The sequence below is a fragment of the Thermobia domestica genome, chromosome 5, assembly GCF_964235325.1.
Source record: "Thermobia domestica chromosome 5, izTheDome1.hap1.1, whole genome shotgun sequence".
Lineage (NCBI taxonomy): Eukaryota > Metazoa > Arthropoda > Insecta > Zygentoma > Lepismatidae > Thermobia > Thermobia domestica.
Window position 1 is genome coordinate 202,530,208 of NC_137458.1, and position 25,666 is coordinate 202,555,873.

General features: G+C 35.7%; 3 protein-coding genes across 3 annotated transcripts in view; 2 read left to right on the forward strand and 1 right to left on the reverse strand.

The window, feature by feature from the left end:
* The window catches only part of LOC145686348 (arrestin domain-containing protein 3-like), a 510,445-nt gene that overhangs the window by 415,863 nt on the left and 68,916 nt on the right, over window positions 1-25,666 (reverse strand). The window lies entirely within an intron of this gene.
* On the forward strand, window positions 1,803-5,030 carry LOC145685364 (uncharacterized). Its single transcript, XM_081757752.1, has 2 exons — window positions 1,803-2,700; window positions 2,971-5,030. The coding sequence occupies exons 1-2, from the start codon at window positions 1,803-1,805 to the stop codon at window positions 5,028-5,030; spliced, it is 2,958 nt and encodes a 985-aa protein (XP_081613878.1).
* On the forward strand, window positions 6,016-6,978 carry LOC145685365 (uncharacterized). Its single transcript, XM_081757753.1, has one exon. The coding sequence runs from the start codon at window positions 6,016-6,018 to the stop codon at window positions 6,976-6,978; it is 963 nt and encodes a 320-aa protein (XP_081613879.1).

The following is a 25,666-nucleotide window of genomic DNA, read 5'->3' on the forward strand; positions in this document are numbered from 1 at the left end:
AAACAGTGGGAGTGTAATGAAGAAGCAAAGTCAGATCCGAGCACACCAACATGAAATGTATACAGAACACATGAACAAAATCCTTCAAAGCTTATAGACCAAGGGTCAAGAGGGTGATAACTCCCCCTACTGGAAAACTTTTGTCACTATATTAGAAATGTTTCTTAGGGTCCTTAGAGTTAAAAAATAGTTTTTGGCCAAAATATAAGTGCAACACCAGGGTCCTGGGGCTTTTAACCTTTTAGAATCCGTGTATATTTACAGACAACGATGGGATCTGTTTAAATGACCGTAGATCAGACCGTTAGCGCAACACTACCGATCGATTTGTAAGTGTAAACTATCAGTTTACGAAGTGAACGGACAATTTCGGTGTACAAAGGAAAACTAATTGAGGGATATTTCAGAAAATTTCCCTAAAAACATCAATTCTCGATATTCTTTTAGTTACTACGTGGCAACACTGAACACTAGGTGAACAATAAAATGCATTTATGTGTGCTATTTTGAGTTCAACTTAAACTGAAAATTTCATCTTGATCTATCAAATAGCAGCAGAGGAAAGGTTTTTTATAGTTCTCACAGAGTGCATAATAATAGATTTTTAGGGAAGTACGAGTATGACTGTGTCAATGTTCTGACCGTCAGTGCAATACTAGAACAAGTTATACCTCGATCGATTTGTAGCACTATAGGTTTTTAGTTTATGTAATGAACGAGACATTTCTGCATACAAAGGAAAACTAATTTAGGGATATTTAAGAAAATTTCCCTTAATAAGTCCCTTCTCGCTATTCTTTTAGCTATTACATAGCAACACTGCAAACTAGGTGAAAAGTAAACTCTACTTGTGTGTTCCGTTTTATGGTCAACTTAAACTGAAAATTTCGTCTTCCTCTATCAAATAGCAGCAGAGGAAATATGTATTTTATAGTCTTTACTGGGTTCATAAAAATTTATTTTCATGGAAGTACGAGTATGATTTTGTATCAATGTACATTATTACATGACAACACTGCAAATTACGTGAATAATAAAATGTATTTATGTGTCCTATTTTATGTTCAACTTAAACTGAAAAGTTCATCTTGATCCTCCATATAGCAGCAGAGGAAATATGTTTTTTAATAGTCATGACATGTGTTTGGGATTATTTGTGTATTTAACAGTGTGTGTGCCTTTAGCTGGCAACAGTGTTCAAGTTGCTTAACGCTTTTCTATTGTTTGGTGAATATAGTGTGAGTGTGGCAGCAAGAACATGCAGATTTGGTGGACCATATATTATGGTCGAAGATCAAACATTTTAGCACAAACAATAAGCCATCGTATTACAAACATTTACAACTAAAGACCTTGTGAATATGTTTATTCTCGTGTATTATTTTTGTGTGCAAACTGAAGGTGTAATCATTAAATACAGTGAATTTATATTTGGTTGCATTCATGTGGTGTACGAATCAAGCCTTACAGTCCACTAGTATGAACATTGTTTTTAGCATTGTCATTGTACTTGAGTGAAGTTACAAATACATACATCATATTGTACATTTGGTCCTCCGGGCCGGATGAGTGCAAAGATTTCTGAGAATTGTTCTGTGCTGTTGTGAAGAGAAATGTGTTTGTGTCGACCTATATGTGGTGCTATCACGTACGTTGGACAATAATCACGTTTTGTGTAGGCGGACAGCTGTTGTACCAGGACCAGGCTTCTGGAGTATATTTCATAGGTAAAAAAAAGAAAAAAAACATCATCAACAGGTCAGTAGTTTTTTATTCTTCATATTTCTGCGTAGCATTTAATCATGAGTGAATCACACCAGCGTCTTTTAAGGCAAAGATCTGCATACAGAGGCCAGTTAACCAGAATAAACACTTTTGTTCAGGCCTTTGATCCAAATGAAGGCAATATAGAAGAAATACGTGCACGATTAAAACATCTAAATAACGTTTGGTCAAAGTTGCAGGAGGTGCAAGATACTATTGAAATTGATCAAATCGAACCCGAAGCGGAAGCAATAAACGCTCGTGCAGAAATTGAAAATGTGTATTTTTCTTTAGAGGCTCAAATGCAAGCACTTGTTTTAAAGCATGGAAGTAAAGAATCAGCGGTTAATAATAGCACTAGCAGTAGCGCACAAGTTAAATTACCGGTCATTCAGTTGCCTGCATTTGACGGGAATTGTAAACATTGGTTATCATATAAGGACACTTTTATATCTCTTATTCACGAGAATAAAGACATTTCCACAGTACAGAAGTTTCAGTACCTCCGAACTTCTCTTAAGGGCGAAGCGTTAAACCTAATTGAAAATTTACCAATTACCGAAACAAATTATTCAGTAGAATGGCAATTACTCGTTGACAGGTATTCAAATAATAAGCTAATTGCTTCTTCTTACATTCACGAAATACTACAAATCAAGCCAGTGTATAAAGAAAATGTAAGTGAACTTCGCGCTTTTATAAATACAGCTACTAGCAATATAAATGCGCTACAAGCACTTGAGCCAAACGTAAACCTCACAGACGTAATTTTGACCCAACACTTTGTATCAAAATTAGATGCAACTACTAGAAAGTCATGGGAACTTCAAAATACGAATTCTAATTTTCCTGCTTTATCAGAATTCTTTTCGTTTCTCGAGAAACGTTGTCAGTTGCTTGAGAACATGAGAACTAGTATTGATGGTGTGAAGCAGGGTAGTAGCGTACAAAACAAGCAAACAAAAAGTATTCAGTCATCAAACACTTATTTATCAACATTTTCAAATGCATGCGAATTTTGTAATAACCAGCATCCCTTATATTCTTGTTCGTCCTTTGTGAATGCGGCACACAGCCAAAAATTGGAGTGCATTCGTAAAAATAAATTATGCATGAATTGTTTGAAAAGTAATCATTTTTTGAAGAATTGTAAATCGAGAGGTTGTAAAAAGTGTTCCAAAAAGCACAATACATTATTGCATGTAGACGTAACAAAGGACAAATCAGTGCGGTTTCCAAGTGTAAGCAGTGCCGCGGTGCAAGAGCGTAGTAACAACTCAGATTCCAGTGAAAATTTAGGGCAAGTGTCATATTGTGCATTAAAGGCTAGGCCTAACGCAAGAGTGTTGTTATCTACTGCAATAGTAAAAGTAAGGGATAATAAGGGAAATTTGGTTCCTTGTCGCGCGCTTCTAGACAGTGCTAGTCAGACCAATTTCGTAACAGAGAATTTGGTGCAACAATTGAACATCAAACGGTATAGACAGTATACTCCAATTCAAGGTATAAATCAAGCGATATCTAATACAAAGTACTCTGTAGATATTAGTGTCAATTCATGTGTTAACGCATTTTCATTGAATATAAGTTGTTCAGTTCTCCCTCACATTACAAGTAAACTACCGGAAGAAAGAATTAATTATGACGATTGGAACATTCCCAAGGACATTGTTCTAGCAGATCCTACTTTTAATACGCCTGGAGACATAGATATTCTGTTAGGTGCGGAAGTATTCTACATAATTATGAAGTCAGGACACAAAACACGGCCAGGTGATTTTCCAGTGCTTCAGGAGACAGAATTGGGATGGATCGTGGCAGGACGCATTCCTCAAGAACGTGACCCCCATATTCCATTAACAACATGTTTTGTGAAGACAAACATAGATCTACAGCAACAACTTCAAAAATTCTGGGAACTAGAAGAAATTACTGTTACACCTAGATCAAGCGAAGAGCTTGCATGTGAGCGACATTTCGTTCAAAATACAACAAGAGATCATACAGGGCGTTTTATTGTACGATTGCCTTTGCTTGAAGACCGTATAGTTTTAGGCGATTCTTATCAGCAGGCATTGGTTAGATTAAAGCAATTGGAAAGAAGATTCGATCAACACCCGGACTTTGAAGCTAAATATACAGAATTCATGCAAGAATATGAAGATCTTGGTCACATGGTAAGGTTAGATGAGCGTAAAAAGGAGGACGTCAGCGTTGCATACTATTTGCCACATCATGCAGTTTTTAAGCCCACAAGCTCTACAACGAAGCTCCGTGTAGTGTTTGATGCTTCAGCAAAATCTGACAGCGGAAAAAGCCTCAACGACATTCTCTTAGTTGGTCCTACAATACAGCAAGATTTGTTTTCTATCATTTTGTGCTTTAGAACTCATTCGGTAGTATTCACTGCAGATATCGCTAAGATGTATCGCATGGTCAATGTTCATCCAGAAGACACGCCATTACAACGTATATTGTGGAGAAGATCTAGAAATGAACCGATTCAAGTTTTTGAGTTGAAAACACTAACGTATGGTACTGTATGTGCTTCATTTGTCGCCACAAGATGCCTACAGCAATTAGCAGACGAAGAAGAGCATAATTACCCTGTAGCAGCAGAAATATTACGTCGAGATTTCTATATTGACGATGTTTGTAGTGGCATGAGCAACATACAGCAAGCTCTAGAGGTCCAGAAGCAATTGATAGAGTTACTGAGAAAGAGAGGTTTTACACTTAGGAAATGGAGTTCGAATGATCCAAGGTTATTGAAATCCATCTCGCCAGAGCTTCGAGAAGTGCAGCGTCCAATCCAGTTCCACGAAGGCCAAGGCGTCAAGGCATTAGGATTGTCATGGTATCCAGACAAGGATATATTTCTCGTTGAAAGCAAGACGTCAACAATGAAGGTTCAAGAGTGCATTACTAAACGCCAGATTGCTTCAATCATTGCCTCTATATTCGATCCATTAGGAGTAATTTCACCAGTTGTCATTTCATACAAAATATTTTTGCAAGAATTGTGGCGGCTAAAGGTTCAATGGGACGACAGTGTACCGATGGAATTAGCAAAGAAATGGACTAAATTGTACAAGCAACTTCCACTAATCAATCAGATTAAATTCGACAGATATGTACTCGTTGAAGGAAACATAGCGGAGATTCAGATCCATGGTTTTTCAGATGCTTCTCAAAGAGCATATGGAGTCTGCATTTATATGCGATCGATCAATCAACAAGGAGAAATATCAGTTATTATGTGCTAAATCACGTGTGGCCCCAGTCAAGAAAATCACTCTCCCACGTCTGGAGTTATGCGCAGCAGTTGTTTTGGCAAAGTTAGTTCACAAGATTTTACCAATTTTAAAATTGAACATAAGTAGCGTCCATTTATGGACCGACTCCCAAATCGTGTTGGCATGGCTAGCTTCTCCGTGCAACAAATGGAAACCTTTCGTGGCCAACAGAGTAGCTCAAATTCAAGACTTAACTGACATCAGCTGTTGGAAACATGTAACTTCTTCAGACAACCTTGGAGACTTGATTTCAAGAGGAATAGATGCAGTTTCCATAAAGGACAATTCATTATGGTGGCACGGTTCACAATGGCTTTCTAGTTTAGAATCTAATTGGTCAGTCACAAGTAAGGATTCACTGCAACCAGATCAAGTTCCAGAGAGTAAGGGAACCATAACATTGACAGTCACTTTAGACAATTGGTGCAAAGAAACCATAAGAAGATTCTCAAAATTGTCAAGGTTAGTTAGGACAATAGCATATTGTAGACGTTTTGTTCATAACATCAGACACAAGCAAAACAAACTAACAGAAGGACTTTCAGTACAAGAACTCCACACAGCGCTCCATGTTTGCATCAAATGGACACAAGAAATTGGGTTTCACAGCGAATTGCAGCATCTTCGTGATGGAAACATTGTTCCGTCAAGAAATAAATTGAACAATTTACATCCATTTTTAGATAGTGAAGGCATGATCCGAGTTGGAGGAAGATTGGAGAACAGTCAACTTCCATTTGACGCCAAACATCAAATAGTTCTGCCTTCAAATCAACACTTAACAAAACTTATAGTTGAAGCAGAACACTTAAGATTACTTCATGCTGGACCCCAATTATTAATATCATCACTACGCCAGAAATATTGGATCACCAGGTGCAAACAGGTAGTAAAACAAGTGATCCAACATTGCTTCACATGTTTCAAGTAAAAGGCCAGTGGTTCAAAACAACTTATGGGACAGTTGCCAGCAGCTCGTGTGCAGCAAGCCAGACCATTCCTAAACGTAGGCATGGACTACGCTGGAGCGTTTTACATAAAATCAGGAGCAGTTAGAAATAGATCTGTACGTAAGGCATACGTTGCGTTATTTGTTTGTTTATCCACCAAGGCAATACATCTGGAATTAGTAACAGATCTTAGTGCGCAGTCATTCATAGCAGCTTTACGCAGATTCATAGCCAGACGAGGAAGATGTCTCAAAATACACAGCGACAATGGCACAAATTTCGTTGGAGCCAACAACGAATTGAAAGAATTGTATCAGCTGTTTTCATCAGATCCTTTTAGTTCTCAAGTTCATGATTTTACATCGACCGAAGGAATTCAGTGGCACTTCATACCACCAAATTCGCCGCATTTTGGAGGACTATGGGAAGCCGGTATAAAATCAATGAAATACCATCTACTTCGTATTACAAAAGGTGCAGTGTTAACATATGAAGAGTTTGCAACATTACTCACACAGATTGAGGCCTGTCTCAACTCTCGACCACTTACAGTGCTATCAAGTGAGCCTAACGACATCAGTGTTCTCACCCCTGGACATTTTTTAATTGGAGAAGCACTTACAGCTTTACCAGAGCCTAACCTCACCGATCTACCATACAACCGCTTATCTCGTTGGCAGAAGATACAGCAACTAAAACAACACATTTGGAAGAGATGGTCCCGAGATTATTTACATGGTCTTCAACAACGCTCTAAGACAACTTCACCGCAACACAATCTCAAGGTCGGAGATGTAGTTTTGCTGATTGAAGACAACGTTCCTGCATTGCAGTGGAAATTGGGCATCATTGAAAAAGTGTTCCCAGGAAAGGATTTCTTAGTTCGTGTAGTGACGGTTCGTACTACAACTGGAACATATAAACGTTCCATCAAGAAACTAGTTGCATTACTATATAACAAGGATTAGAATTGAGATTTGAGTACAGTTGTAACATTGCTTCAAGTTTTGTGTTTGTTTCGTTTTTTTTATATGTATCATTTTGTTTTATTTGGTCAGACCTTAGCTGACCAACAGGGGGGAGTATGTTTGGGATTATTTGTGTATTTAACAGTGTGTGTGCCTTTAGCTGGCAACAGTGTTCAAGTTGCTTAACGCTTTTCTATTGTTTGGTGAATATAGTGTGAGCGTGGCAGCAAGAACATGCAGATTTGGTGGACCATATATTATGGTCGAAGATCAAACATTTTAGCACAAACAATAAGCCATCGTATTACAAACATTTACAACTAAAGACCTTGTGAATATGTTTATTCTCGTGTATTATTTTTGTGTGCAAACTGAAGGTGTAATCATTAAATACAGTGAATTTATATTTGGTTGCATTCATGTGGTGTACGAATCAAGCCTTACAGTCCACTAGTATGAACATTGTTTTTAGCATTGTCATTGTACTTGAGTGAAGTTACAAATACATACATCATATTGTACAACATGGTTCATAATAATTGATTTTCATGGAAGTACGAGTATGACTTTGTGTCCATGTTCCGTTTTATTTTTGTATAGAAAACGCATGGCAAAAATAACTTCTAGTTGATTTCCTTATTCCTTATATTGTGACAGATTTCCAGTACCGAGAAATCCGTCAGGAAGGTTTTATGATTTGTTGATCCTGGTATAATAGAAAATATTTCAAAGCAATAATTTTACAGCTGTACGGTTATATTATGTTGTTTGAAAATACTTGTTGTTTTGCTATTCTACAATTAATACAGCTTCCAAACATGTCTGCCCACAAAAGCGCCCATATTGTGGATTCCAAGGGGGGACAAGTACAGAGGTTCTTCAGTATACATTTGGCCAATTTCGACTTACCTAAAAATTTAGAATAATTCATTTCGCCAGGTCCGTAAGTGCTCGATGTGTTTCCCCTGGTTCCTAACAATAGCCCGACAGCGTAATTTCCACTGTAATAGGCTTCTCTGAAGAACTCGGAGGGGAATCTTGTCCCATTCCCTTTGCACAACTTTCCAAAGTCCTTCCACAGCTGTCACACGCCGTTTTCCCAAAGCGCGTTTCAGCAATCCAAATCCACAATAGTCCATAGGACTTGCATCTGGAGATTTAACAGGTACCTCATTGAAAGGTATCACCTGTATACTAGTTGCCTCCTCCATCTCCCTGCAGAATGCGACTGACGATCGTGAGGTATGTGATGAGGCCTTGTCCATGTGAATGCGCACCAGATTGGCGTCATTTCAGTACATTGTTGGAAGCTCATGCTCGTAGATCGGCTGCATGATCTGCTCCTGAAAATACTGCGAATTTATTTTGCAGTTCTTCGGCACTCTACGAATCTTCAGTTTACCTCGGTAATAGTAGCCAGTAACTACCATGAACCCTCTTCGGAAGGATTCTTTACAGACACGGACCCACCTTCTGAAGTTCTTGGCGCCTTTCTCTCGGTACATGATGGCTCTCGGTTTGCCGCAGTCGGAAAGGTAAATCCATGCTTCATCGAGTGTTACGACATACATCCACCTTTGTTTTGCCAGATGCCGTTCATACAACGTCCGGGCGTTACACTTTCGTTCCTTTTGGTGGGCATCCATGAGAAGATGACCGCGAGCTTTCATGGCTTTTTCCAGCTTGAGTTGAAAGTGTAACGTCCGGCTCACAGTCCCCAAAGACACGTCAAGACGTGTACATGTGCACACAGATAATCGCACTTAATATAGTATGTAATATGCAGTTTTTTAATCGCCGTAATATTAGACAATTTGTTATATTCTTTGTGCTCATCTCTGTCTGTAAGTTGATAATAGTAGCACATTCGCCCTGAAATTCACGTGTTCTCAGTTATTCTGAAAAATGGCAAACAAAAATAAGCCAGTTAGACAGACGATAATTGCAACAAGAAAAGGGATTGCTGTTGTTAAAAATCGAAAATTCTGTGTAATACACTACTCTTAAAACGTAACTGACCTGAGGTCGACAAATTTCATCAAAAAAACTTCCATAGAAACTTCCAGGTCAAAGAATTGCACCAAGAGAGTGACACTACAAAACTGCAACGCTTAACATCAATTTGCATCCAAATTCCTACAGAATACGACACAAAGACGATCTATCGCTCGGACTACTGAAGTTTCACAAAACTACCAGGATTGCTAAGTCAGTCTGCTGAATCACGTGTGGCGGAAAATTGTATTCTGTAGGAATTTGGATGCAAATTGTTGTTATGCGGTGGGGTTTTGCAGTGTCACTCTCTTGCAGCAGTTCTTTGACCTGAAAGTTTTTATGGAAGTTTTTTCGATGAAATTTGTCGTTCTCACGTCAGTTTCGTTTTATGTGTAGTGTATTATTGTTTCGTAACTTCAAAATAGAGAGATTTGTTACTAATTGAATAATGATTATAGGATATTGCTTATTATTCGTTATATTAGATGTGCATAGTTCTATTGAGTGGTTCTAGAAATAAACAAATACTAATTCAGATGCATGTTAATTATTATTGGAACCAGTTACATAGAATTGAAAGATGGTTACAAAATAATAATTACAGGAATTGTAATTGATAACAAATTAAGTCTGTCATAGTGAAAGACCTCCATCCACAGAACATTTTATGTGTCGCCTCTTTAGCATAATTAATAAAAGTACTTACAGGATATATTGATTGCATATGCTTAGGTCCATCCTGACCAGGTTTCAATTCTCGTGGTCGACTAACTATGATATTCTGACTGACTGACCGACTGTCAAAAGACTGCCAAAACACTGCCCGATTGACTGCCCAAAGACTGCCAGAGACTACCCGACTGACTACCCAAAGACTTTCCCTTGTTTACTATTTATTTACTTTAAATATTCCTGGTTCTTGGATTTCGCCTGCATAAGTTCCTTATTTTGTTTTTGTATTTTGTCATTTTCACTTTAATTTTTAGATGTCACTTCCTTGAAAGTGAATTTGTTTTTGGAACCTCAGCCTGTTTCTTTTTATTTCTAATTTCAAAAGTTTTTAATATACATCGATGTGTTGAAGTTACATTACATTACCGTATACAGAATTTTCGATTTTTTAAAACAGCAATCCCTTTTCTTGTTGCAATTCTCGTCTGTCTGACTGGCTTATTTTTGTTTGCCATTCTTTTTCAGGATAACTGAGAACACGTGGATTTCAGGGCGAATGTGTTACTATTATTAAGTTACAGCCAGAGAAGAGCACAAAGAATATAACAAATTGTTTAATATTTGGCAATTAAAGAGCTATATATTACATACTATATTAAATGCGATTATCTGTGTGCACATGCAATAAGAATACATGCCCTACATATTAACTTCGAGAGTTGTTTGATAACTTCACACATCAGCAGACATGTTTGGAAGTTGTATTCATTGTAGAATAGCAGAACAACAAGTATTTTCAAACAACATAATGTAACCGTACAACAGTAAAATTATTGTTTTGAAATATTTTTTATTACGCCATGGACCAAAAACCATAAAATCTTCCTGGGAATTTATTGTTGCTGGAAATCTGTCATAATATAACGTATAAGAAAATCAACTAAGATAATTTGTATCACTTGTTTCCTATAGAAAAATAAAACGGAACATTGACACAAAGTCGTACTCGTACTTCCATGAAAATCAATTATTATGAAACATGTGAAGACTACAAAAGACACTTTCCTCAGCTGCTATTTGATGGATCAAGATGAACTTTTCAGTTTAAGTTGAACATAAAACGGAACACATAAATAGAATTTATTATTCACGTAGTTTGTAATGTTGCCATGTAATAACTAAAAGAATCACGAGAAGATATTTTTAAGGGAAATTTTCTTGAATAACCCTCAATTATTTTTCCTTTGTATGCAGAAATGTCTCGTTCATTACGTAAACTGAAAGCCTATAGTGTTACAAATCAATCGAGGTATAACTTGTTTCAGTTTTATACCTCATTCCAATCTGTTGTCTGTAAATATACACGGGTGCTAAAGGGTTAAGGTAACCAGGACCCAAGTGTTGCACATATGTTGACCAACAACTGTTTTTTTTTTTAATTCTAAGGACAGTAAGGAACATTTCTAATATAGTGGAGAAGTTTCTCAGGGGGAGAGTTATTGGCCCTTGGTCTATTATGACATATTATGATGTATGTGCATGTTTGATATACATTCACCATTCTTTGAGACATTGTTTGAAGAGGGGGTATATGTAGTCGACTTTACGTAGCTGATATTTTGTGAAGAAGTGATTTTCTGTTTACCGTGGTGTATGGCAAGATTATTTTTAAATTGCAAAAGGTGATGGCTGTGTGTGTCCATATCTGATAGATATGTATAAACTAAAATAATGAAACGTAACTGGAATTCTGACTTTTCCAGTTACGGAATGAATGTCGGGTAAGTACATTAAGAGTAAACCAATGAAATCTAATAAGATTAATATTCGTTCCAATATAAATGCATTTTCTAGCTACACATAGGTAATATGGCATAAGGCCAAGTTTTATACTGATAAGTATCTATAGATAAGTTTTGAAATGAAACTCAAACTCTTTTTAGAAAGTAGCATGGCAAACTTATAGGAAAGGTAGAGCAAATGTGATGAATTTCTAGGGGCGAGCTTATACAGCCTGGTGTTCGAATACTGCTTGGCAAGAATGGTACTTTACCTTAATCTGATGTAAATAATCCATGATTCCGTATCTAGCTATCACGAGAGAATTCGAAGCTCCTTTGACAACAATCCAACCACTTCTGCCACGAGACTCCTAGTCGTTATGAAATCATTAATAAAACGTTGGGGAGGGAAGAGGGAAGGATTAGATGGCTGTGTGTGTCCATATCTGATAGTGTTCTAAAAGGGAGGGTTTAGTTCCGTAATAATACATCTATTTTTGCCAGGACGAGAAGTCTGTCAATACTATAGACAGTGTTATTTAAGGAGGTTTCACTGCATGAACAAGATTATTGAGGCCGATTTCGAGTAAGTAGCCATTATTATTATTATTATTTTCGTTACCAGTGACGTACTCTTAGTTTTGAATATAGTGATAAATCCAGAAGAACTTTATGGAAGTCTACAAATTCTTAAATTTAAAATTTCGTGTAAATGTTTTGAACAGTGTAGTAATATGTAAATTAATTGAAATCTCAATTTCGACATTTTTTTACTTTAGAATGTTTATTTTTCAGTTCTATTGTTGCATGAACTGTTTCCAATAGATCTTACAAGGGAACATCTTATATTGATAGTGCATTGCCCTATCAAACAAGGTGCAATCGATAGAGGAGTGAAGAAAATTGAGAAATCCAAAGTTTTACGGGCCGATACCCAGAAACACAGGAGATACAGAGGAAAGAACAATCTAGAATCATGTGAAAGAACTTCAAAACGATTAAAGTAATCAAAATGACATTTACACAACAGTATAATAAGTAAACATTGTACGCTCAGACATGCTCAATAATATCATATGTAATACAGTGTTGCCAACTTAGCACAAAATGAAGTTTTGTTAAATGGCACGGAACACAAATTATAACATCTAAGAAATCTAATTATGAGTAGAATCATACCTGTGAAGTCATGATGTACAGTGTTGCCAACATTTGAAGATAGACCTATATGAATTCCTACATGAATCTAGGATGTAGAAGAGAACATACAGTACCAATACACTGCGGAGCGCTTTATTAACAGCAACACTGAAAAATTGACAACCAATAACGTTTGAGGTAATACAATATTACGTGCATCAGAAAATTGAGCCTGCTAATCAATTGTCAATCCAAGGACATACATCATTTCAGTTTTGTGTGTTGTGTTAGATACTAATCTGATTTTCCACGTGGGCAAACCTGCTTCGACACTGTGCTTCGTCCCTTATTTTCGTATTTCAGTGATTATATTCTTGTTTGTTGTCTCATATCTTGGTTTTAACTAGTTTGAATCGTGTACTGTATGTTCTCTTCTACATCCGAGATTCATATAGGTCTATCTTCAAATATTGGCAACACTGTACATCAAGACTTCACATATATGGTTTTACTCATAATTAGATTTCTTAGATGTTCTAATTTGTGTTCCGTGCCATTTAACAAAACTTCATTTTGTGCTCAGTTGGCAACACTACATTACATATAATGGTATTGAGCATGTCTGTGGGTACAATTTTTGCCTACAATATTGTTGTGCAAATGCCATTTTGATTACTTTAATCATTTTAAATTTCTTTCTGTGTCAGTGTGTCTTTTGCATTGCTATCTTCACATGATTCTAGATTCTTCTTTCCTCTGTATCTCCTGTGTTTCTGGGTGTCGGCCCGTAAAACTTTGGATTTCTCCATTTTCTTTACTCCTCTATCGATTGCAAATTGTTTGATTAGGCAACGCTATTTTCAATATAAGATGTTCCCTTGTTAGTTTCCCTAAAAATGATTACGATCCTATGAACACTTTCGGTTCTAAGCCCTAGTAGGTCACGGGATAACATATTACTACAAGCAAACAAAACTCCGGTCTAGCTCGGTAATATTGTGACAATGATATCCAACAATACAAATAAATATTATATGCATCTTAAAATAGAAAAGCTATCAAAATTATCCTTTTATAATGATATTTGGCGATGCCGCAAATTGTAGTACCAAACAATAGATATCCTTGAATACGGATATTTTCCATCACCTCACCATTGATCGATTTCAGCACAACTATTACGAGTAATTCAAAGAAAACAAATAACATTTATTTATTTATTACGAAATAAGCATATGCCACATTTGCATAAAAGTCCAATAATTCTTAGCAAAGGTATATTTAAATATAATTTTCTAATTCTGATTTTGAATAGTTTCAACCAAAGGAATAGTAGTTCTTCGTTTTTTATCAACACAGTGAAAATAGTTATGAAGCCACAATTAATATTCATCAAAATCAAAAAATGAAAAACTTTGACGAATTGAGAAAAAATATTTTCTTATTGTGTGTGCTGCTGGACAATAAAAATGATAGATGAAGAAAATATTAGAGTGACTTCACACTTGCATAGTGTACAGAAGATGAAAGGACAGGAAATTGATCAGCAGTACAGTTGCGCAACGCACTGCGAACACTGGCCATGCTCTCTGAAAGCAACAACCAAAGGCACGTAACAGCAATGAGTGTCTAACAAATCGACGAATGCTGGCGTGATGAGTGTCTGGATTCCAGCACGTTTCCGCCATTTATTGGGAAGAATTATAGTATATTGCGCCTGCGCATTATTCTTCCAAAATATTGGTACTCTTGTTGGACGGATGCGTATATGCTATCAGTTTCTCCAGAAAGGCAACAAAACAGTATGAAGCATCACAATAGCCTCCCCATAGCATAGACTAATACTGCTGCAGAAGTTTCACATGAAGAGCCGAAAACACGACATCCTGTTCTCGGAAGAATATCGCTTCTGTTTCAGCATCTTGATGACTACATCAGTGCCTTGAGGTGCCATGGCAATAGTAAATGGAATGCCTTCGTTCTACGTCGCCACACTGGTCCCGCACTGAAAATTATCACATAGAGTTGTATTGGACTTCGTGTCTAGTTGTGTTTAAAAGTATGGAAAATTTGAACTTTCAAGGGTGTTGAAACTTCGTTGTGGTTCCAGTCCGACCAGAAGCTAACGCAAGTCCGTATGCAGCACGCAACGACTCACTCCCTAAATGAATATAATTTCCACTATTTCTTGGCCAGCACGTTCACCTGATTTCTCGCCAATTAAAATATGTCTTGTCAATGATTGCAAAAAGTCTTGTTGATCCCCAACTATATTTAATATACTTTGACGACATATGACTTCCCAACATGAAAAGGACACCCAAAATCTCTCTGTATACACCTTCTTGTTCCGACCATTCGGGACGTCCATGCATTACTGACCTCTGGACTTGTTACTAGTCTCTCGCGCGCCATCTCACATCTAATAGAGCAGTAAATGTAATCATTTCACATTAAGTCGCCTGTCTGCAATATTTATTGCCATATTTATTGCTTCTTCTTGCTCCACCTGTGCTCCTTCTAGGTGTTACATTTTTAATATATAGCAATATATGTCCACGTTATGGTGAATTTCTCCGTTGGACTTTTACTGACCTTCAGTAATAAACCATTTTTCTTAACTGCAAAAAGCATAAACAGTTGATTACAGCAGTGGTTCCCAACCGGTGTGTAGTGCAGTCCAATAAGGCGTGTCGCTAAATTTTAGAATTTAAAAATCATGAAACATTATTTAAATCCAATTTTAAGAAAGACTGTACGAGTTAATGTCTGCATAAGCAGCAATTACTTAGAGTCACTACTTCATTGAAAATTATAGTGTTACTCTACCGTAATTCGCCATTAATAAAAATTCACTTAAGTATGTCGCCATGTCGTGAGTGTTTAGGTAAGTGTGCCGTAAGTAAAAAAAAAGGGGGGGTAGGAAAGTACTGGATTAAAGCATAATCGAACAGCTAATATTGAAAGAGTTATTATTTTGAGAAAAGAAAGAAGAAAATACTTCATAGCATGAAAAATCAAACTTATAAATGAAAATTTCATTTCTTCTTTAGTTTACATTAAAAATGAATATTTAAACAGAATAAAGAACGCTGGGAATTAGAATCAAACTAATTAATTCCCTTTATCATAATTTTATCATTTTTCAGGAACAGAAAAAATAAGTAAATCTTTAGATTGCTTTCAAAAGGAGTTAAACAAGTAATTATATTCTTTCCTCCCCTGCTCTTAGCTTCTTCTATGTTAATTGCTTCCCGGTGCTTTTCCTTTCAGAGCGCTAATTAATTTCAAGGCAGAGTTTTCTCTTCTGTTTTCTTCTCCCATCTCTTTCATAACAGTTTGAATGATCAGTCTAAAAGGTTGATTTTGCAAGCCACTGATGGGTTTTCAACAGCTGATCTTTTGTTTTTTGAAAACGTAAGTCTGCTGAATATTGCGTAGGTTATACTTTTGTTTTTAAGAAACTCTTATGGATTGTACTCTAAGATTCACTTATATTATGCAGGAGAAAAGGGTCCAAATGTTTTTGTAATGTATTTAGTACTACTATGTGTCATTGATTTATATTTGAATAACATAAACACAATCACTTTTCCAAATACATTTTTTTATTATTTTATTTAGCACTATATTTAGCTTAGAATTGTAGATTAAGGTGGAGCGTTTTGCACTTTTGTTGGAAATTCGATGACGGCTAGTGCGGAAAAGGTGCCATTAGTGGCACCGACCTTGCTGATTTTCTAAATTTTTCTGGGACAGCCCCTTACCCTGCCCCAAAGGACTTAAAGTTTTTTTAAGTGTTTGGTTAGGCAACACGCACAACACCAATGACAGAAAAGCTACTTGTGGTCGTTTTTAAAGTTACTTGATGGCTATAATACAATTATTTTATTAAAAGAAACTTGTAGCAATGCCAGTAAATAATTTTAAAATGCTTATGAGTCAAAGTACAGCCATATTAGCTCAGAACTTGACTTTTTGTTTCCTAGATGTCTTTCTTCAACCATCTGCCTTTAAATCGACTTCCACGTTTTTTTCCTTTGCGTCTTATTCTGCGTCTCTGTGTGCGCCGGCCTCTTGTTCTAAGTAGTGCATGAGCCTAAGAAGCTCAATTTCTTAGAACTTCTTTCCTCTGTCTGTCTGCCTCCTGAGACCGTTCACTGAAGAAAGAAAGAAGAAAGCTATCATAACAAGTTCATAGGCGGAATGAAACTGACTGTGAAAGAAGACCTTATTGTGTTTAACTTGCTTCATGTTCCATGCTTATTAAATACTACTCTCATTTCTTGAAACGTAAGATGGCTTATGAAATTACAGATATATAAGTGAAGTGAGAAAGAGTTGAATTTTATGTTCATATTTTTAACAATTTGAGTTGCAACTCTGAGCATAACTAGCGCTAGATTCCTTTATTTTTGTGCATATTTTCGGGAACCAAGGCAATCATGTCATTTAAAAAAAAACTGAAAATTTGTTTCTGGTAACTCACTTTTGAGTAAAATAGTCATTTTGTGCCATTGACATTTTATCTATTGAGTTTTGCATTGTTGATATTTTGAATACCGATGTTATGTTCCATCACATTTACATTGTTCGTGTTTCGAATAATCCCTGTTGTGAACCATCGATGTTCTAACCGTTGTGTTACATGTCTGCCATCGATATTACTGAAACCATATTTTGGCGTCAACGTTTTTATGTGATGTCCATTTTATAAACTAAAACACGGTTGAGTTTTGTATCTTGCATCCTTATACAATACCAATGTTATGAAGGACAGAACATTTTCTTAGCGTGAACTAGGAACCATAACCAGGCGTGAATTTGGTGCAGTTGGCGGATGGACAAACAATCGTGCGAGATCAACTCTTACAATATAGGCCGCTCCCCACTACACTATGTCGCCTCCAAGAGAAGCAGATTACATGATGTTGTTACCTGTTCCAGCAGATTAACGTAATGAATTGAAAGGCATGATTTCTACCACCATCTTGAATTTTGCACACCTAAAAACAGAAACAACCAGTTGAGAATGCTCCAAGAGCATTGCCAGAACGAACTTAAAAAGAATGGGAAGATGGAGCGGGAAGGATAACTGTAATTGTTCCTACATGTAATAGTTTTATCCGCACCTTCTTCTGTTTCTCGCAAAAATTCGCAAAATATCGTATCTCTATGACTTACGGTTTCCGAGACATGGCTCGTTAAATCTCCCGAAATTCGAACTTTTTTGGCCAATATCTGAGGAACGGTGGCCCGTTGGCCAGCGCAGCCGGTTACTATTTGGTACCAAAATGTTTACCATCTTCTTATGTATTGATCAACACCAGTATCATCTCTCTATGGCTTATCGTTCCCGAGATATAGCTCCTTAAATCTCCAAAAATCGGTCATTTTTTGGCCAATATCTCGGCAACGGTAAGTGACGCGAAAAATTTCATCATTTTCTCAGATAGTGTTTGATGCTCTATCGAATGGCGGGTTGAAAATTTAAAAATCGCAAATAACAGACAAACGAACAGCCAGAGAGACAACATAGACAGAGAATTCAGTAACAAACTTTTAAGTTCATTGAAAAGCTTTTGATCGCTTTATCTGTGCACGGCTTCGCGCCGTATACATTCTACTGTTTACTTTTACATAGATTATGGTTTTAGTCCTGCCTGCTGATGTAGTGGATAGCATGTATCCCTTTGGTGTATGTGATTTCGTGTTCGATTCCCGGTGGGAGAACACACAAATTTTATTTCATAATTATTCACTTGTATTAGTCATTCGTCTCTTTTAGCCGAGAAGGCATAACTGTGGGAAGTTAAATTTAAAATTTTCATTTCATATTTATGATCCTGTTTTTGGAATATTCCTTCTTAAATTCTTTCTTTGGTGATTTGTTGCAATTTTCAGGCTGTAAAATACATTTCACTTTCTTCTTCACACCATTACTACAATTTTGTGCTTAAATTTCTTTAATATACTGTGGTATACTCTGAAGAATAAAGGGGTAGACGATAAACGTGAAACGAGCTGATGGATTGAAGGTACTGTGGGTAAAGCAGGAGCCTCAGGAACTAATTGGTGCGATGTTATCCATCAAATGCTCACATTGCTTGGAATGAACTAAATATTTCACAAATAAACATTTCAATTAAATCAGTGTCACAATTTTGTTGTTAGATTTCAACGTATATGTTTAATTTGTCCAAATACAAATAGATGTCTCTAAACGAAATTTCTAAGTTCTTTAATATTTTAAATGAAGCACTTCTAGTGCAAGAAACATAAGAACTATGAAAATTACTAAAGAATGTATAATATACGTGCATGAGTTGTGAACAACGAAATATTAGCAGTAATTATTTGTTGACTATATTCAGATTAATGCGTCATTGAAAGAAACCAATAGGTCTTCTGTTTAAAATATATCTTTATGCAACTGAAAACTCTATGGATGTATTTGTGTAGATTCACGGTAATTTTTCCTCTAACATCTGTAAGTTGAAAAGTTTTTAAACGAGCCGTAAATGTTAAAACTTCACAAGATTCGATTGTACAAACCTGAATTTGCAATGCTTTTGATAACAAATAATACATATTCTATTGCCTGGGTGTATGTTTATAAAATGACCATAAAAGATATTCAATTGTAAATGAGTATTTACATTGCTGTGTATTTTATAGTAGATTATTGTTTATGTACACAGTATTCGGAAGATACGTTTTAAGAATGACTTCATTTCGTTGCAATTCGTTTCCCGTAAATATAATGCGTTCCGGTTGTTGTTCTACTCTTTAGAAAGAGATACCCTCCTTTTCCTGCCAGTAAAGAGGAAAGAATTAGTACATACTTTTATCATGTTCAACGTTTATTCATTCATTTTTTCATGTATTTATATTTGAGATATGCACTGAACAATAAGTATTCGTGTGTATATATATAACTGAAACTTCGAAACTAACAAACATTCGATACATAAGGGAAACAGCATGACGAAATATTGTTCTCTGTCATGATTAAAGAGAATTCGACCACTAATCGATTCAGAGGGAAACGAATGTACTATATAGTAGCACTAGAAAACTAATAAAAGAAAAACGGATTTTCAGAGAACTGGCCACATTCTACTCACAACAATGGTTAGTTTTTTCCATGGGCTTCGAACAAAGATTTGAATAATAACTACAAAGAATATATGAGTATGTTACAAGGGATACCCATTTTCCATTATGTTCTCTCGTCCTAAATTGCCGGACATACATGATCTTAACACAATTAGAAAATTTCAGGAACCGCAGTTTACATTTGAAACATAATACTGTAATTCAAATAGAAGGGATCAACACTTGATACTAATATAAGAAAGCAAATTTGAAAATCCTATGATAGAGATCATGGTTTGTTCCTAAATGTAACCTGGTGAATAATAGCTTGATATCAGCTATTATCTACAAAGTTCCTTCCAAGTCATTCATATTCTGTCGACTGTAACTTGTTGAAAATTCGAGAGGTTCTCCTATTTCCCATTGAACATTTTTTTTCTTTTTTAGCATACAAGTATATGCAAATTTTTATGGAAATAGAGCTGTTATATATTATAATATACTATTTAGGTTACATTGATGCTTGGAAACAAAGGAGTGAATTTTAAATTTGCACTGTGTCTTATTCTTTATATTTTTCTTGTATCGTCGACATGGTTTTCGCTTCTCCTTGGCCTTGTTCAGTGATTGAAACTTGTCTTTGGAAAATACGTAGGAGTGAGGAATGGTCGTGTTGTGGTACTCATTTAAGAGAAGATCGATAAGCAAACTGTCGCTGCTAGAGCAGAATAGATTGAATGTGCGAGTGGCGCCGATTGTTTAAAGGTTGTTAGCGTTCCGTGTGAGCTACGGTTATTAACTGGATGACATGGGTCACTGGAGTTGAGCAAAGGCAGTAGAACGGAAGAGGGAGAGAAGCGACTGAAGCACAGTAGATGAATAAAATGATTCCACTTAATTGATGGACAAAGAAGGACATAACGTCGTCGGAATTTGTGACCTGCTTTTATTGTCTGTATCAATTCGAATCAGAGGAGACGTATTGCTAATAAAGCACAGAATTTCAGTTTCATTTAAATCTTATTCCAGAGTATTCTAATGTACGTTTTGAGCAATGCTTCACTGAGCAAGAAGACACTTCATGTAGAAAGGTGCTACAAGAAAATAAACCGAGTTTCTATTTGAAACAGCTGTCAAGTTAAAAAATGAATTATTATTATTATTATTATTATTATTATTATTATTATTATTATTATTATTATTATTATTATTATTATTATTATATTACCCTCCATTTAGAACTGTTGCTTACATGCAACATCACTGTCTATTCGGCTATACATGACGATCGTTTAGTTGGCATTATTGCTTTCATATAATATTCATACAAGTGATTTGCGGATCACTTGTTTAGATAGCTGTAATCCTCGTCAACAGGAAACTGCCAAATTTAGTATGCAGATGCTTCAATTCCCGAGTTCCTCAAAAGTTTATTTTATTTGTGTTTTCTTGGTCTGTACGAAGGTATTTCAATTACTCCTTCTGAAAAAATATTTCTAATTACCATAATTGACGATATTACGAGCAATGTTGCTCATTAGTAATACATGATTAGCTATTTTAGAGCAATACTGCTTGGAAATAAACATCTTAAATATTGTATTCAAAATACAAAATACTTCAAAAGTTACAAAATTCTGATTAGAAAGACATGTTTCAACCATAAAAAGAAACCAAAACATTTTAACTAGAATTTTTCAATGCTTACCAATTGAAGGGTTAACACTTTCAACCTCAACATTTTTTTTTCAGGTTAGTTCTTTTATATGTGGAGAGATAACATTACAACTGTTTCATATACGACCATTGAAATTATATCGTTAAGCCCTAATAAAACCCACAAACTACTCTATTTTCGGCATAAATTTTAACTTCTCTTTCCCTTGGAATACGCCGTATACATTAAAGTGACGTGTTAAATATTTTGTTCGAGGTAGATACTAATTAAGTTCTACAAATCATTTCAAAATTTTCAGCCAGTTTGCCGTAATACGATCACAAAGAACAAACAAACGCTTTCAATGTAGTGAAACATTATTTTTAAAAAATGAGCCCTTCCTGTACCTTAAAACGGGAATTTCAAAAATAAATTTCTCCTGGGACAAATTTCCATTTATTTTTAATGAGGAGTTTCTATACCAACTTTCATTTTCCTAATTTGACAGGGTAGTGAAATACTCAATCTTCCTCCTAAATTTTGGCCCTCTATATTCCCCTTAACATACAGATTTTAATCTAAACGACGTAATAAAAACCCAGTTCGAAAAGTCGCTGATTATCAAAAACCATTTCAAACGATTCAACCGTTTTCTCGGGATTCGATCCCACTCAAGATCACTTTCATTTTTAAGAAGTTTTATTTATCAACCAGAAATCCTTGCTACATTTACCTTGTCCATGTCTATGTGTCCGTCCGTCTCGGAGGCAAAAATCCGAAGAACTACAATACTCGATGGCTCACCATCAAATTTGGACATGGTGTACAAGATCAAAAGTAAGGAATCGAGTTTATGATCCATCCACTGAAAGTCATAGAAATCAACCATTTCCCGTTTTAACGTTGAACACTGTGGAGCAAAAACAGTAATAGATAGCGAGAAGCGGTTTCCTGAATGGATTAAGTATTCTAAGAATATATTTTATCCCCATTCGTAACTCTTTACTAAAACCGGAAATACTATCAATCCACTACATTTTTCAGTTTCAATACTCATCTACATAGACCAAAAACTATAAAATAATACTAGAAGCGTTTATTTGAAATTATTTAGCGTACTAAAAATATGTACTATCTTCTCTTTTAGCCCTCCATGTAAACAGGAAATCAGGTCTTCTAGTTTCCACGTTAATTGCTATAGAGTAAAGATGGTAATAGATAGCAAAAAGGGGTTTTCTGCAATTAATTAAAGGCCCCAAGAATATATTCCATCTCCTCTCTAATCTCTCTACTAAAAACGGAAGTGATAGAAACTACTACTGTTTTGTCTTTCAATATTAATTGAGAAAGCCTCTCACCATAAATCTAAAAATTTTACGTAATGTACACGTGACACTGTTATGTGTTATAGTGAGGTGAAAAGGGAGATTCGTCACTTGTCCAGCGCACTATAAACTTTGGGTTAATCAAATTTCTGAAGTCAAAAGTTTGCATATAACTGAATACTGTTTAACGGTCATTATGAGTTATGATTAAACTTTCATAATATTTTCAAGCGTTAACCTTTCACAAAGTGCAGAAATATGATTCATTAATTTGAATTAAATTTTAATACTTTTAAAAAATTAAAGCAATTGACACGTTCAGTTCACACAGCAATGAATTCTACTTTTAACATCTTGTACATAGTTAACCTTTAAGATATCTATCTGAAGCTTATTTCAGAGCTTAAAAGTTCGGAATATTATTGTGTTCAGGTACAGTAAATAACATATATAGGGTCTAATATTAGAAAAAAAAGTGAGTTTCGTTCCACAGTGTAAAACTACGGTAGACTTCAAAACCATACGAATTCAATTCTGAAATTGAGGTAGTGCATATATAACTACTGGCTTTAATAAAGGAATAAGAATAAAGATAGAAAGTGCCCTCGCACGCTGAATCCGTATTAAATAACCATTACTCGCTCTCTTTCATTGTTTTTGTTCAATGGAGATTAATATTGAAATCACAACTACTAATTGATGTCTACCATTTCCGGTTGGATTAGGAGGATAAAATTACAGGTTGAATATATTCTTGCAGACTAAACACATATTTTAAAAATTCTGTTTATCGCTATTATTTACATTTTATTCATTATGCGATCAGTTTTGTAACCGAAAAATCGTAGATTTTCACTACTTCCGGTTTGAACAGATACATAAAACACAAAATTTATTCTCGGAACGTTGGATCTATATAAAGAAGCTGCTTATATTTCATACCGTTTTTGTTCTACGGAAATAAGTATTGAAACCGGAAGTACTAGTAAAGTTCAACTACTTTAGGTTTATGTAGAGCAGGAGGGTGTTGACATGGTACAAACTTTCTTCCCCCAAACAGCTTCCTGGCCCTCCAAATGAAGTTCGAAAGTTAGAGCTTATTGTGTTTATTCAAGCAAACGACGAATGAATATAATAGAAGCGCTCATTCGTCACACGAGAAGAATAAGATTTAACCCCTTCGGGATCCTATGGTACAATTTGTACCATATGCACTTTTCATGGTACATTGCGTTATTTCTCTTCTATTTGAGCTTTTTCGTCCGTTTTTTTTTTTTTTTTGTTTTCCAAGTCCAGAGCCCTTGCAGAAGACATTACGTATGGTTTCAGACCGTCTTGCGTCCAGACATAGGAGGTGATGACGTCATAAGTCAAAAATTTCTTTTCTCATTTTCTAAGCGTATGTTCAATATTTTTTGGCGGGCTTATTTTTCTACGTAGAAGATTGAAATTTTGCACAAACATTCAGTCCACGGAGTAGTATGTACCACATTTTTTGTTCCGATGTCAGTGCTAAAACAGGGGGGGGGACCAGAGGGGCAAAAGGGTAAAAATAGGGATTTTTTACCCCAAAAATCCCGTTTTTCGTCATTTTCCCGCCTTACATACATGATAGGACCACGTGAGTCATACCGTCTGAAAGGCAGTTCCATTCTGAAGAGAACGACGGTAGAATTATTATTCTAGGGTAATTAGGGCCGTCTCAGTGAATTTTTATCCAAATATACTTCTGTATAGGGTAAAAGTGGGGCATGGTAGGGAAAGTTTTTCTGGCGGGCCTATTTTTTCACGTAGAAGATTGAAATTTTGCACAAACATTCAGTCCACCGAGTAGTATTTACTAGAAGTTTTTTTTTCCGATTTCTGCATAAAAACAGGAGGGTCCAGAGGGGCAAAAGTTGAAAAAGGGAAAATTTGCCCCAAAAATACCTTTTTTTCAGGAATTTCGCTCCTTAGATACATGATGGAGACATGTGAATGGTACCGCCTGAAAGACAGTTCTATTCTGAAGAGAATGATTGGCGGATTATAGTCCTAGGGTAATTAGGGATGTCTCAGGAATTTTTTTTCCCTGAGATCATAGTGTTTTATGGTACTTTGGGGCATTGTGGGAATTTTTGATAAAAATTATCCCGCCCTTACTATTCAAGATAAAAACTTGAAATTTGGCACACACATTCAGTATACCAAGTACTATTTATCAGATTTTTTTATGGCTACGATGACAGAGGAGGGGTCCAGGGGGGGGCAAAGTTCGAGAAAAAATTTTTCCCTCCGAAATTTTCACTTTGACATTTTTTCCCCGCTTCTGCTATATGGTATGAGCATGCAAGTGGTACCATTCGAAAGCCAGCTCTATTCTGAAGAGAATGAGGTATGAACCATGATCCTAGGATAAACAGTGACGATAGAGTAGCTGCTTGACTGAAAGTCTAAAAAATAGCCCAAAAAGCCAGGATCCGGAAAGGGTTAATGAATATAAAACTGGAAATTTAAATATTGTAAAAATTTCCCCTCTCTCTTTTAAAGCTGAATTGTCCAAAACGTTGCAACACATATTTTCTGATTGTCCATCATTTGTTCATATATCAAATTTCACGTCTTCAACTTAAGCGAATATTAACTAAGCATTTTCTAAATAAAGACTTAAAAATTTTAATAGTAGAAATTGTCTCCTTTAGGAGCTGAAGTTTTGAAAGGGCTGAAATACGTTTTCGGTTGATTTCAATTAGGAATTAGTGTGCCAGACCTTTTACCTCCAAGTTTAAAGAATACTCATAAACATTTTCTGTAAAACGAATTGGAAATTGAATATTATACAAATTCTTTAATTTCCTCCAGCTCGAAAGATAATTATCGAAACATTTGTTCTCTTATATTTAATTAAGAGGTTAAATATCGAATTCCACTCCTCTAACTTGAGTGAATCCTCACGTTTGCCAGTTTCACAATACAGAGCCGAAATTTGTGAGATAGAAGTTGCCCCCCCTTTTTTTCCTATTTAAGAACGAAAGTTTAAA